This window comes from Diadema antillarum, unplaced genomic scaffold (genome assembly GCF_040938485.1).
Source record: "Diadema antillarum isolate AM-2024a unplaced genomic scaffold, OU_Dant_1.0 seq00000770_RagTag, whole genome shotgun sequence".
NCBI lineage: Eukaryota > Metazoa > Echinodermata > Echinoidea > Diadematoida > Diadematidae > Diadema > Diadema antillarum.
The window spans coordinates 1,221,615-1,236,700 of NW_027271660.1; the positions used below are offsets into that span (position 1 = coordinate 1,221,615).

General features: G+C 39.5%; 1 protein-coding gene across 1 annotated transcript; it reads left to right on the forward strand.

The window, feature by feature from the left end:
• Window positions 1-3,912: 3,912 nt before the first annotated feature.
• LOC139738856 (uncharacterized) lies at window positions 3,913-11,279 on the forward strand. The gene is made up of 7 exons (XM_071649489.1): window positions 3,913-4,013; window positions 7,327-7,567; window positions 7,899-8,130; window positions 8,864-8,992; window positions 9,274-9,502; window positions 9,991-10,129; window positions 10,779-11,279. Exons 1-7 carry the CDS (start codon window positions 3,913-3,915, stop codon window positions 11,271-11,273), a joined length of 1,566 nt encoding a protein of 521 aa, XP_071505590.1. The 3' UTR covers window positions 11,274-11,279.
• The last annotated feature ends 3,807 nt before the right edge of the window (window positions 11,280-15,086 follow it).

Here is a 15,086-nt window from a genome sequence, read left to right on the forward strand (position 1 = left end):
GACGAGCAGTGATACAGTGTAAGTTGCCAATCTGTATTGCCATCAAATATGCCACTCAGATGCTAACAGTATTTCATTGTGGTGCATGTAATTAATCAAGTCTGTAAACTATGGATATATCAGTAGGTGTTACCAGATTAAATTTGAATGGACAATGACATCTCAGATGTTGGATTTATGTTACGAATTATGTTAAACCTGACATATGATTTTGAACATGACATTATGAGACAAGTGTCATAATTGTAAAGTGGCTACAATGATGGGAGAAGATAATACACATTCAAATTGCAGATGATATGCAAATCATTTTGCATCCGAAGATTTAGGGCATAAATGTGGCATTGTCCTCGGAAAGATGAGGTGGCAGTATAGATGTTGTGAAGAATTTGCTGTTTTGGTTCAGGTAAATTGGAAAATAGTGGTCATGTTCTTAATACAAAGAAACTTGACACAAATACACCTAGATTCATGACATATCGGACTGTTCCCTTTTATCCTGTGGGACAGTCGCTTTGATTTGGATTTTACTTTTTGTGTTGTTAATTTTTTAGGAGAAGGGTTGCTTTTTCTCTCATTTTGGGAGAGGATTTGTGTTTGTTATCTACACAATGTATTTATTAACAACAAAATGCATGATGATGAAAAAGTTCCTTGGTCCCAATTAAATACCTTGTTATACTGAATTCCGCTGGACTAGATAGGGACGTGAAACCAAGACCATTCTGATACATTTGGATGTGGAAAGATTCTGTCAAACCATCCCAAATGCTTGAATAGGAATCATGATGTAATGTTGTCTAATGCTTTGTTTGGTTTCTTTTATACATGTATATATATATACAGAAACTCGCTCTGTTACCAAGTTGCATTCTACAAGTTGATGTCAAACAAACTGTCGAACCTTGAAAGTTTTGATCAAACCAGGAAGTGAACAAGGTTATTGAACTTTAGTGCACTTACTGATCAAAAGTCAACTCACAACATGCATTGTTTTCCCTTGCCTGTACATAACTACATGCGTCTTGCCATCAGGGGATTGCTCTTGTTTTCAGGAGAAACAAGGGTTTGTTGCATTCTTAATTTATATAATCATGTATGTCCATGAAAATATGTACATGTATAATTCAGTTGAATGCTTGTGCAGTAATCACAAGTCAGTTGGTCACCTTAACAAGCCACGTTTACAGTTTCATGTTGATAATGTTGATATGAATTTTGAACATGATAGAACAAAATGTTCAAAATGAAAGTCAGCACTACATGCAAATGAATACATGTATATTGTATACATCTGCATTGTTTACAAAAAGAAAGCACACAATTAGTTTGTACAGTGCCATCTTTCAACCACAGCATTGGATGCAAAAAGAGAACCAAGAACAATAAAGCATCGAAAATGAGAACCTAGTTGTACTAGTATATTTGTCAGTATGTTTTTGTTTGCATGATTTCAGAAAGCTTATATAATGTGTTGATGATTTGCACGATAGCTGAATGCGCATGATGATATCACAAGCATAACCTCTGCGTAACTGCAACTTTCTCTTTAAAGGGAAATGATACGATTGCTGCTCTTCTTTGTTTTGTTTCGAATTATTTCGTGTGTTAAGTTTGCCTGAGTGTGATAGTGTGATGGGAGTCCCAAGGATTCCTGGGTTTGCAAAAGATGGATGACTGTGAAGTGTAAGAAGGACAAAATTCCTTGAGGAAATGATACATGTATTAGACCTCAAGCTTTCTCAGAATGTAGAGAAGGGCTGTGATAAGTTGCCAATATTCATTGTTAGCAAATGCCACTCATAGGACGTTATCAGTACATGTATTTCCTTCAATCGAAATGTAAGTGATAGATGTATGTATCTGTAGTTGTTCGGCAAAGAGGAAATAGAATACATTGTACATCGTAATAATAATGACACCAAAATGCTTTTGAGCGCTTTACAATCAACAAAAGAGAACCAAATATATACATGTAAATCGGCTATGATACAAGAATCTCTTTCCCGTCAGGATAGGTAAGAATTAGTACAAATTGAGAATTGAAGTATACCCAAGTATGGCAGTATGATAGGAGTCTCAAGATTATTGGGTTTGTAAGAGGTGGAGATGGATGCGTGTGGAGTGTTTGGAGGGGGCCGGGGGGGGGGGGGGATCTTAGAAGAGGCTCCAACCACCCGAAACGTCGATAAAACCTTACTCTTTTCAGAAATCTTTGCGAGAATACTCGATCTCATTTCTCTCCCTCTTCCATCTACCCCCCTTTATCTCCCTCTCTCTCCCTATCTCTGCCTCTTTCTCCCTCCACCTCTCTTGAATTAAATCTCCTCTTCTATTTCTCCTATTTTCTCTTCTCTTTCTCCTGTATGTCTGGTTTCTGCCCTAGCTATTTCCAAACAATTATCCTAGTAGGAGATACATATCACATGGGAATATATGAAGTTAAACTTTCCGAGGATACGCATGAAGTTCAATAAACCCCATTTACATACAAGCTTAGTTGCTCAGCCTGGTTTGCTTGCTTTTGTGTGTGTTGTTTGTTTGTTTGTTTGTTTGTTTCAGAGAGGAGCAAACACCGCAAATTTGATTCTTTTGGGAAATTGGCAGGGGGAACATGCTTGTTTTTTGAGAAAAAAACACGAACAAATTATAGGCCAAGGGTACTGATCAACCATTCCCTGTAGTTTTGGTTGAGATGGGAGAAGTATATTTTAACCTTTTTCGAGATAATCATGGACAATTCTGATAGGAATTCAAAGTTAAATGGCTGATATATTAAAAAACGAAGCAATCCTAATTAAAGGTGGGTCCGATCTTTTGTTAGGATCGCTTTGTTTTAGTATATCACTCGGCTATTTCAAGATCGTTTCATCAAATAAACTTTTAATTTCTCTCAGAATTGATATGCTATTTAATTTGTATTTCATGAAAGGTTTTTCATACGCAAACATCAGAACCTGAATCCCTATCTCACCCAAAATTGTACATATAACATAGTCCCGTTAACTCTGTAGAATTGTTTGAACTTTAACGTTTAATGCTCCGGCATTACAATTCTTGTCTGTCGGTTAGAAATGGAACAATAATTTGCCACGAAGAGCTGGGTAATCTGAACTATTCTTTTCATTCAGTAGAGCAAGGTGATGTCACTGACCATGCCAGGAGCACTGTATGACAATGTTGACTGCACGCTTGTGGTAGTTACGGATGAACGCTTTTATACTGAAGGTGGAGACGAATGCACCAGTTCGACCTTTTAGCGTTCGCGACGACCCTTCATACATATTCATTACCCGTCCTTAGCAACGGTCCTACACAATGCTAACAATAGGCGGCTACACTCCTGGCGAGCGATGTTGATAGTTACCGCGTGCAAAGCGTATCGGAACCCATTCATCGCTGTTAGTGTGTCAGCCGTGGTGTATATCGGTGGTGTCATGTAAAGTGATATGTGATATACCAAGGTAGTTTCTTCTCAAACTCCTCTTGAATATCAGTCAGAGGATGGATTCAGTCTAACTTTGGACATTTTAATTCGAAAAAGTCTCCAACTCTTCGAATTTGGTGTTGACGATTCAACGATTGAAGTATCATTTGTCGCGTTCGTTATCTTACCTCCATATTTCCGACTGGGACGGTGCGAACTCGCTCTCCGGGACGCGTGGGGGTCGACAGGGCCAGCAGAGGGGAGTAACGGACAAACAACATGCTGACCCACCAGTGGAAGAGTTCATAGACACCTTTACCCCGCTCGGTGTAAATCCACATCAACATGTTGCCTATTTCAACAACGCCGAGAAATTGAATCCAGCACATATAAACTGAATCCTGCCCAGGAAAAAAGAACAAATAACTGATAGCATTCACTGAAAGTTTGTTGAGTAACACCAAGAAATTGTGAAATTACACAGAATGAAGTCCAGAGGTTTGGTATCGTCAGACTCGATAGATTCCAGCATCTTGAATGTGGAGTTCCCACACTTCACATGCATCTGTGAAATCTGTGACTGCGGGTAAGTAATTTTACCGACATTAACCTGTGAGTATTGATATGATGATTCATAATACCACGGACAGCTGATGTTTTATGTAATACTAAACATGACATCCATAGGACTTGATGTATACTCGTGCCTACCTTTGACTGTGAATCATACTTCTCATGTACAACTTTGTATTCATCCCACACAACAGCAATAAACTGGAATAACATTCTACGAATTAACTTCATTTTGTTTCAAGCGACATATAAAGTGAAACTTTAAGGAGCTAAATAAAATTGAGTGATACGCTGTACACTACAGTACGTGCTTACAATTAATGTATAGCTATAACAGTGTATATTACATGTGGGTTTTTGGGGGTCATATTTCAACGGATAAACAAAGTGCATTTGTGAAGAACTTCACATGTCATGTTTTACCATGTTTTGTCAGATGGAGAGGATACGAGATCTAGGTCTACGAATTTTGCAATTATTTTGCCGGATGCCAGTGAATCCAGTGCAAATGTGTAGCTGTGATATACTTGCAAATAAGAGACTTGATGAAAGCCAATCACTGCACCAGTATACAATGTAACTATATACAAGTACGTCCCATATACTGTATCTGGTCACTCATAGCTGAATTCTCAAAAGGGAAAAAATGGAGTAGACATATATTGTTAACATGTGCTGTAAATTTCTTGTAACTGGATAGCAACATCATAGGTAAGAGGTACAATCTTTGTAATTACGGTAGTTTGCACTGAAAAAAACAAAAAACAAAAACAAAACAAAACATCTAGAGGAAATTGGCGCACATATTTTGCTATAGGCCTAATCCATCAGACATGTACAAACTGTAGTCTTGATGATCACAGTAAATTACATAATTGTATTGGTTTGTCGTTAATGTGTCATGTAAAATATACATTACACACGCATTGGCAACAGTATATTACACGTATATTCGCCTTAAACAATTGTAGATCAACGTGTATTCTTGAGCTTTGTCTCTCCAAGTGTCTCTCAGAGATGACGGGTTTTAACAGAAGCTACAGTATGTCCAAAAATGTGTTTATAAGTGAAATTACAAGGACTATCAACGTACAATTGTAAATGTCCCTGTTGAAACAGCATTGGGATTATGCGTGTATACACACTACACACGGAACTTATAACACACCGTCTTCAATATAATCTGAACAAATCATTCCATTTAATTGCTTGTTGAACACACAGTATTGATAACGTTCTGCGAGTATTGTATGATAAGATTCTGCAAGTATTGCAATACAACTGAGAATCACTCTTGCGTTTAGTTGACAGACAAGACAGTCAATATTTACATTGGAGCTGCATTCAAGTATCATATATGCAATAAATCCACACACTTAGCAATGCTCACATTAGACAGCTGCATTGTACTGTAGGTCTGCACTTGGAGAACAAATAAAAATATTTAATCTGTTATATTCACAATTGCACGGTATCGACGCTTAGAAATTGTCAACAATGGTTGCACTGAAATAGCGCATGTTATACAACATGTACTTTTAATAACCAACATACGCTGTTTTCCTTATGATAGATAGCTATAAACTTGTGTTGGTATTACTTTGATCAATATTATTAACTGCAGTATTTCGACATTCGCTGCTATAACATCCTCGATCACAGATAAAAATGGAATCAAGGGATAAATATGAATGAAGGCACGTCTAACACCGCTTTGAGCAATACTGCATAAACATTTATCACAGATATCCAGGAGAATGTCAAAGATGATTTACCTCTGATACTTATTTGCATAAAAAGTTACTATAAATGGATACTTGAGCAGGAAACGAGCCAGTAGCCACTGCTCGATTTCTCGATTTGTCGTATACCACCTTTGCAAAATATATAATTGTGTTTTTGTTTATGCGTTATAGGGCAATTTCTGATACATTTTTTTCTTAAACTGATAGATAAAATAGGTTATATCATGAACTATTTGTGTTGTTACTTATGGTGCTGGACATCTCTGACTATACCCACACGTAGCTGGCCAGTGATATTTCACAGTATATGCGATACCAATTCTTTGCAGTAAATGCAGTGATCTACATTGTGCTGGAATTCGGTCGAGCGCCACAAGTCGTAATCACACATCGAAAATAATGGATAGATAAACCAAGCTGGGGATGTACTCGATTCTCCGGAAGAATTGCCTTTTGTCCGCGAGCTAATATCAAGGCGTTATACACCTGCATGATCCTATCAAATATTCACCAGTGCACTCCACCTGTCATACCATCTCTTGTCTCGCCTTTACCATGATATCTCACTTCCTGACGTTGAGCTTCGTGCTGTTAGACAGTAATGAAAGGCAGCTGCTTAAACTAGATTCAGACATGTCTGTGCTGTTGTATAGAATCACATGTGTAGTTGAACTTCGTACCTCCACCCATCACCGCTTACGCTGTATAATATAATGTATATCGTAAATAGAATTTAAAGTCAATCGCTTTATTCTCACTGGCACACAATCGTCGTTTAGCATTAACCTCAACGTCACGCGAGTGTCGCTCTCACAAAATAAAAAATTCACATGAACCTACAACAGGCTGAGACAGGTATATTAATAGGCAGCTGCTTCTATGAAATAGCGGAGAATGACAGAGTATGTCTTTTATGGAGCAAACGAACAATCAAAGCTAAGTTTGGTTATGTACACTAGAGCATAACAGGATAAAGCCAGAAATAAGGTGACAGAGAGAGATCATTTTGAGGAATCCATCTATCGTAGATATACATGTATGTACACCATGCTTCAAGTCATAACATTCATTGTAATGTAAATTGTGCATTGTGATGCACTGTTGTTGTTTTGTTTGTTTATTTTTGAGAGAAGGGAGCATACGGGGAAAGGGCACATTCTCAGGATTTGTTGTACAGAGAGCGAGATGGAATGAATTCATTAGAGAAAGACAAGAATAAATAAACATACAAAAATTATAAACAAGAAAGGAGAGCAGGCAAGTCAGCGAGAAAGGAGGAGTAGCGATGATTATAGTCAAGGCCTACATGAATAGTCCTTACTCAGTTGCAAATGATGATATTGTGATGGTTTGTACAAGTCATGATAGTCCTTGCATCTATACACGTAATTGTGTTATTTCCAATGGTAGACCATGTACGCGCAATTGTTTGTTCCGCAACCACTTTACATAACCTTTACAAAATATTCCATAGACAATGATATTTAGAAGCTTTGAGAACCAGTTAACATGTCATGAGAAAGACAATCATGAAACACATGTCTTTGTATTTCATCACTCCCTTTCCCTCCTGCAATGTAGGAGACACAAGCATCACAATGACTGCCAGACGAAGCGGCGTCCAGTGAACAGCAACCGACCATGTGACCTCAGTCATTACCAGCAAACCTTCACGGGTTTCCCTGGGGCACAACGTCGGCTGCCTCTCATTCCCCCGCCGACGCCCCGTGACCCCGACCCGCCTAGGATGGTCTTCAACACCACGCAGAGGGTCGACTTTGTTCCCCGTGGGGATGGGAAGAAACCCACGAAAATAAAGCCTGTAAGTCCCACCCGTTTGTTTTCTCTTCCGTGAATAAACCCAATCTTAGAAGCAGGTGAGAATGAGATGTATTAAGAGGTATATGTCAGAGAGACAAGGGAAATAATTATTAACTACGTGAAAGAATGCATTGACATGGATAGATGCATTAATGAATGAATGCTAAATAAATAGACAAATAGAAAGATTTATTAATCAAGATTTCCTTTTATACCACGTACGAAATTAAAGCTGACGGCCATCGAAACTCTGCAACCCTGTCGTATACATGACATATTAATTTCTTGTATGATCACCGTCTTTGCATGTGCCATTTTTAATTTGCTTGTAGACCGAAAACTACGAGCCTTCCAGCGCACCCCTTGATGGGAAGACGGTCTACAAGGAAACCTATCCTGGTCACACACAGTTTCCTGAAATTGCAGCCCTACGCCCTCCAACAAGGTCCAACCAGCATCGGGCGAGATCGGCGAAGTTCGATCCGCGCACGAGCCACAAGGAAGAGTTTCGACCATGGGATTCGAAACCATCGGCAGCGTTCGGCGAACTGCCGTCATTTGCAGGTAAACAATGGGAAATATACCAAACCCTGGTTTTGGCTCCCTCCCTCATAAGAAATCATGGATTTTCTGAGATGACAGTGTAGTAATCTTGCCCAGGGGCGTACAATCCTTATTTGTTGAATTAGCCGGGAAAAAAAAATCATCTCCTGTATCTTCAAAAATATGTCAGAGCGTGATATTTATGTTATGTCTTCAGAAGAGGGGAGATACGAACACTTCCTTCAAGATAGTGTGATGTTCGTGACATCTGTACGAATATATTATACATATTATGCTAGGCATTGTGTAAACGACGTAATGGTATTGACACCGAAGGAGGTCATCTTTCCTTCCTCCGCCCCACAGGGTACAAGAGGCATTGTTAAGATGGGCCAACTGGTAGATAATGAATAACTCATGATTTCCACCCATCTTCCAAGTGACTTTAAACCTGTGTCAACTTGTTTCGGCGATGCAAATGTCAAATTACATTGTAGGAGAGAGCGTTTGGTAAATGTCTAGTAGAATATTTCCAAGTTATGGCAGAGTGTGTGGAAATTTCTAGAGAGCAATGCGGTCAGGATAGTGATCTGAACTATACGTAAAGGAATAAAGGTAATCTGCGCCCAGTGATAGGGCAACACTTTGCTCTGTGTCTGTCCGGTGGGAATGATAGATAATAATGTAGAATAGTTATGTTGAAGGAAAAAGGAGAAATTACGATGCTTTGCGTGTTCTTTTTTCTATTTTGCAGGTTCTATTTTATACCCGGGTGACAAGCTTGGCGAGCTGGTATCGATGACACAAAACGATTTTGTCGAGAGACCGATCGATAAGCGAGAGATGATCCGGGCAGACGTAGGCAATATTCACGTTAGAGAAGGTAAACAATATACAGTTGTCAAATTCCCCCTCTCATTCTCTCTTTCTCTCATTTCCTCTACTTTTGCCTCTTTGTTTTCTCCTTTGCCAAATTTGATTGAGGGCCCTTTTTCTCTTCTCCACTGAATTTGGTTTGCATAGTGGTTAAGTTCGTTGCACAAAATGTTTTGTGTGTCAATCAATGATAAACTTATTTCACGAAGTAGATGAACACACAATTGCCGCTTTGTACACGACAATGGCGTATAATAAAAACGGATTCCAATATGTTATTTTCTACAGGAAAGTTCGATCACACCACTGTGCACAAGATGACCTACACCGACCAGGGTCCCGGTCACAAGTCGAAGACGGCCCGTCCTTCCAACCAGTACCCTTCGGCTGCCCGCCGGGCTAAGTTCGACGGCCTCACGCAGAGCAAGCGTGACTTCGCTGGCTACCAGAGTCAACCTTTACCGCCCAAGCCATGCACACCACCACCTACAACGATAAGACTTAGCATGGATTCAAGGTACGGTCGGTTTAGTCCACGACATCTGCGACAAGATTCATGCTTCATATGATATCATTAATATTACAGAAGTGATTCACTATGGTACATAAGTGAACTTGTACTTTCCACAATGGATATTCAATAACTTCTAGTGTGTGAATAAAGACATTCTCACTTCACATTGTCATCGTTTTGTGGTTGGTTTCTAAATTATCTTTGTATTTTGCAACCCCATTGTGGCTTTTTGAAAAGAGATAATCATTCGACTTTTTGAAAGCGCTTCTCTATTTCATAGCATAGGTAGCATTGGTGTGTCTACTTTAAAAAGCCGATATGATTTTTAAAACTCTAAGGGCATTGCTAGTCAAAATTTATTAGTCATTGCCTGGTGATCGAAATCAATGCTCCACTGACCGCTGCGAATTGAGGACATTTCATGCTTCCACCACGCAGAGAAATTTCTATCGCATTGATATTTCAACGTTTATTTTGTTACATTGCCACAGGATTGACTTTGTGACAGAGCAGAAGCAAGAGTTTCAGGGTGTTGACGTCATGACTAATCCAAAGCCCGCCCTCATGAAGAAGGACGCAGACACGTACTGCCCGCCTACCGTCAAGTTTGCCACTGACTCGTCACACAAGGTTAGTTTACACATGAAAAGTCTTGGCACGAAATACATGGCACAATGTATTTATTCCAGCGACACCGCTATTATTTTTAACATCAGTTGATATCCACCGTACTGCAATAGAAAAAATGACTGTGAAACAGGAAGATATGTAGTTGGACAACATTTCATCAAAATCACTCAGTCGTAAGAAAAATTGGGGAGTCTCTGGGGAAACATACATGTAGTTTAATACCATGCTGCATTTACTAGTAAACCTTTGTAGGCAACGAAGGAATTTGTCACGGGCATGACTGAAACGCAGTTAGGGCTTTAAAGGTAAGACCGGCACCAAAATGTGCACTACACTGCAATAGAAAGAATATTTATAAGGCATGGCAAGAAAATAGAAGTGAACGTGAAATAACGGAATAGATATACGAATACGGGCGTTTGACATAGGACACCTATTCGCCTTTTTAAGACCAACCAAACACAGCTCACTCATGGAAAGCGCCTTTACTGAATATTGCATATGATAGAGACTTTATCTTTGTACCAGGTTATGCCGGTTTGTAGTACATTGTACATCCTTCGATCCTCATCCTCTCCGAAGATTGATAATATGTCTGAGGATTGACACACTGAATTCAGTAATAATTTTCCTGTTTGATTGTTTACAGGTCGATTACCGCCCCATCGATGTCAAGGATGCTTACAAACAACCAAACTTTCGGCGGCCGCACACGCAAGGCGGGATGAGATCGGCTAAATTCTACGACCAGACGACAAACAAGCGATTTTTCAGAGACTGGGGCGCCAAACCACGCATCCGCTACGGCGATTTCCACGAGGCAAACGTGTACGTGAAGCCGCGAGGCAAAATGGAGGTAGAGAGCTGGAATAGTTCCACTTATAAGCACGTCTCGCTAGACGAACCGACGCCAAATTTCGCTCCCGATAATAAACCTCTGGAGCACGCAGGGAAGCAGGACTTCACCACCATACACAAAATGACATACCAGGGGCTACGGCCGAAGATGTGCAAGTCACAGTTGTACTTGTTACAGCAGGAAATGAAGAGGAGAAAGGCGTTGAAAGAACGGCTAGTCAAAGAAGGACCGTCCGCTACGGGAGTCCAGTCCGTGCGGAGGACGGCTCTTGCAGGCACTGTCTGACCAGGGAGGGGGAGGTCTTGCAAGTTGCTAAGTAACGTGGTTTAGATTGTGCTCCACTGTACTTGATTGGGCATAGCCTCCAGTGGTCATGGCCAAAATGATGAAAACATGTAACTTAAATATTCTGCACTCTATACGAGATCCCATCATGATATTCATTGTCACTGGGAATGGTCGGCGGAATTATTTACAGCTTTACATTGCAGCGTAGAATGCTTTGATTGATGGTCACTCCTTAGCGGGAAAGTATTACGGTATGTCGTCTGTCTTCCAATCGCTCTCTATTGGAGACCGTTGCATATTGGACACGCACCTTAATTATGCAGTATTCCTAGACGTCTTTAATGGCCTCCGTTTTATGCAACGGGGCATATTAAGTATTGTTCTACACGATCTTCTACCATGCCTGAAATTAAAGCAAACTCCAACAGTTATGTGATCAAAGACAAAAGGTTGGGGATTGGGAAGAAAGAAACATGAATTATTATAATTTTGAGTACAGTTAATTCCCACCGTATCGTAAGGTTTATACCTTCAAGTGGCTATGCGAATAGAATACGATTTATGTTAGCAACAGACGAGTAGTCTGTGAGAAGAAAGAGATATGATGCTCGTGGAGATAAATACCCTGACAATACATTGTACATGTACTATATAGCTTTGACGGTCTTGTGTTCTAACACGCCGATGTAGTAAAGAATGGTGTTCCGATGAAAGAGAGCTGCAGTATTCCATTCCCCCAGTATTCGCTTTCGAAGCACCCAGTATTCGACAAGACGCCACCGTATACTAATAGTCACTGTACTGCGATAGAGCTTTCTTCCACCAGTATTTGTTTCCCAAGCAGTATTTGATAATTATGTACACTTACACAATTTGAATACACCGAGAAGTTTTTCATTCTCCCGGTAAATGCACGCTTTGGACAAACGCGTAGATTACTTTACATTATTTTGGACACTACAATATAGCGCAAAGTGAGGTTACCACAGGGAACCTGACACGAGGCTAATTACGATAAGCTCGCTACAATGCGCTGGACAGGAGCAAGTGTACTGTACTTTGGTTTTATTTAATACTTGAAGAATCGTGCATGCTTTCTTCTCTCGGTCACAATTAGTCTCTGTAATTGTGACGTCAGATCTTTTTCAAAACATATCTATGAACTTCACGGCATTCCTTTGAAAATGACTGTATAAACTTGAATATATTTTCCTTCCCACCGAAACCAAATGGACAGAATTCTTACTTCATCGCACAATAGTCCGTTCATTTTCATGCATTAATTTTGCTACCAATTCACCTCCGTGCTGTTTTGATACAAAGTTTTAAAGAGTCTGATATATATATATATATTTTCTATATGCCATGAGAAAGTGGCCACCTTGCCGTGTCGTTGGAAGCATAAAGTGGATGTTAAGGTTTGTGTGACTCTCTGTTGGTCTCTTAAAGCTGAACTCCATCATTATATACGCAATTCAGATGCATATACCATATGGACGAACCAAATGGAAAAAGCAGGGGGGGGGAGTTAAATTACCCACAATGACCATACTCAGCCCTCGTACCAACGTTTTGACACACAGGTTTGTGGAAGCAGAACGATCGTCTTTTGGTTTGTTCCTGTTCAAGTGCACATTATTGCACTAAAAGCAATTGTGTCCTTAGTGCATGCATCTTTCTGGTTCGACGGATTCCATCATCTTTAGCGTAGATTATGAAAGAAAAACTACAGCTTAAACATGCGTTATGGTTTATATTTTCAGCTACTGAATGTAATTATGATAACCTATGCGCGAAAGTCGTTAGTATGAAATTATCTAGGTTATCAGGTTCTATTACCTTTGTGTCTGCCTCGAATGCTATATGCACCTGGTTGACTGGAAAACATTATTCATCAAAAGGAATTCTCGATGCAGGTAGATACCTGTTTATATCTGGTGAAGAAGCAGAAATGGCAAAGTTTCAAATGACTCTGTATGTATCATCAGAGCGCATACTTCTGTCCCTCTCTTGGTTGTATCTACTCCGTGAGTAGTAACGTAAAAACAATTTAATTTCCTGTAATTAGGATGGTAAGATGCACGTTTGTCAGTGTATCCTTCATCCATGTGTTCCCTCATTCAGGATCCGCAGGGTGGTAAATTGCCCCCTTCTATCTCAACCTTAGAGAAACAAAGAACTTCTTTTATATTGGTTGAATTCACCAATTAATGACACAGAACAAAATACCTATATAGCGTCATACCAAACAAACTTCTTGAATTGGCTTGCTAGACGTACACCTATATACATTTGCCTTAGTCGCTTTGGTGACAGTGGTGTTCTAACCTTTGCGATCTGGCTGCTGGAAATTTCATTATACATTGTAGTTCTTGTATATTCGTGCCACATATTGTAAATATCTCTTCTTATCATCTCAAAGAGAATTTTCATCTCATATATGTTTGTCACAAATCATTTTATGATTTATTGGTCTTTGGTGCAAACTATTCTTGACGTGTACACACTGCTTTGCAAAAATAAATTTCTAATCACGCTTCTTTATGATATTCACCATGATGATATTAGCCTGAGTTTTTGCAGTGTTTTTGAACAGTAGTCATAAGAGATCAGCGAGGAAGACTTGTGTATGTGTGAATAGAGTGTGAATATGAGGAGACATCTTTCTGCCGTATGGAGAACTGAATGATGATATAATGCTGTGTTGGTGCTGACGACACTGATAAATAAAGACAGTACAGATGCTAACCGGCTTCTTTACCGAAGTATGATCATAAAATGGCCAACTAGGGACAGGCTAAAGAACACTGGTGGTGTGTTTCGATCCATTGATGTCAATTAGAGGAACCTTCTCCCTTTCATAAATCCCCGTGACACAAAACACTCCCAGGCAAATAGAGTCGGCAAGGTACTAGGCCACTCTGTGAAAGACTGTGAAGGATGAGTAATAGTAAGTTGTCTACAGTCTAAAATATATTGTGGTTGACTGAAATTTCACATATCAAATAATCGTACTGCAGACATTAATCAGGCCGGACTTTTTGGCTATGCCAAAACTCTCGTCAGTTAAAATGCTGGTTTTCAAAGAGGTCCACACTGTCAGGGTAAAAGTACAAAACATTATACATATACAATAAACAAACATTACGGAAATGTGTTTATCAATGGCATAATCATTGTCACAATCCTTAATGTTATTTCCACAACTCACCTGTTATTGGTAATATCACCTTACACTACTTTATCAAAAGTGAAGTCTGTATACTAATAAACCTCTGTCATAAGAATCATCGTCAATCACACAAAACGTCGTCGTATTATCCAATGGTGACAATTCGAACCCATGAACAGGTGTTTCTATGCGGTGATATAATACTTGCGTCCTATACACTAAGGGACACGTTGCCATGGCAGCTGAAAGGAGAATGGATGGTGGGTGTGCTTTGTGGTTAGTGTCGTTAGTTTGGCGCTTTACTCTTCAATCGTTTCTTTTGAGTTTTCTCCATTTCCCCTCTATTTTACACTGAAAGGATTCGTGGTGTCGAAGTGATATGTCTACGAAAAAAAAAATATCAAAAATTTGAAGGCAATCACTCTTCTTAGTTACATGGAGTCTCAAATGAAATGACATTAAGCCAGTCCAGTAGCTCTTTCACAGCCTGTGCTAAATAATACGGATGTAAGAAATCTTTTTCGCTCACAAACATTGATAACCTGAAACCCAATTAATACTAGTAGCATTACCTTTAGTATACCCTCAGTGTCTCGAGATATTGTCGAAAACTATATTGGTTATTACATTATGATATA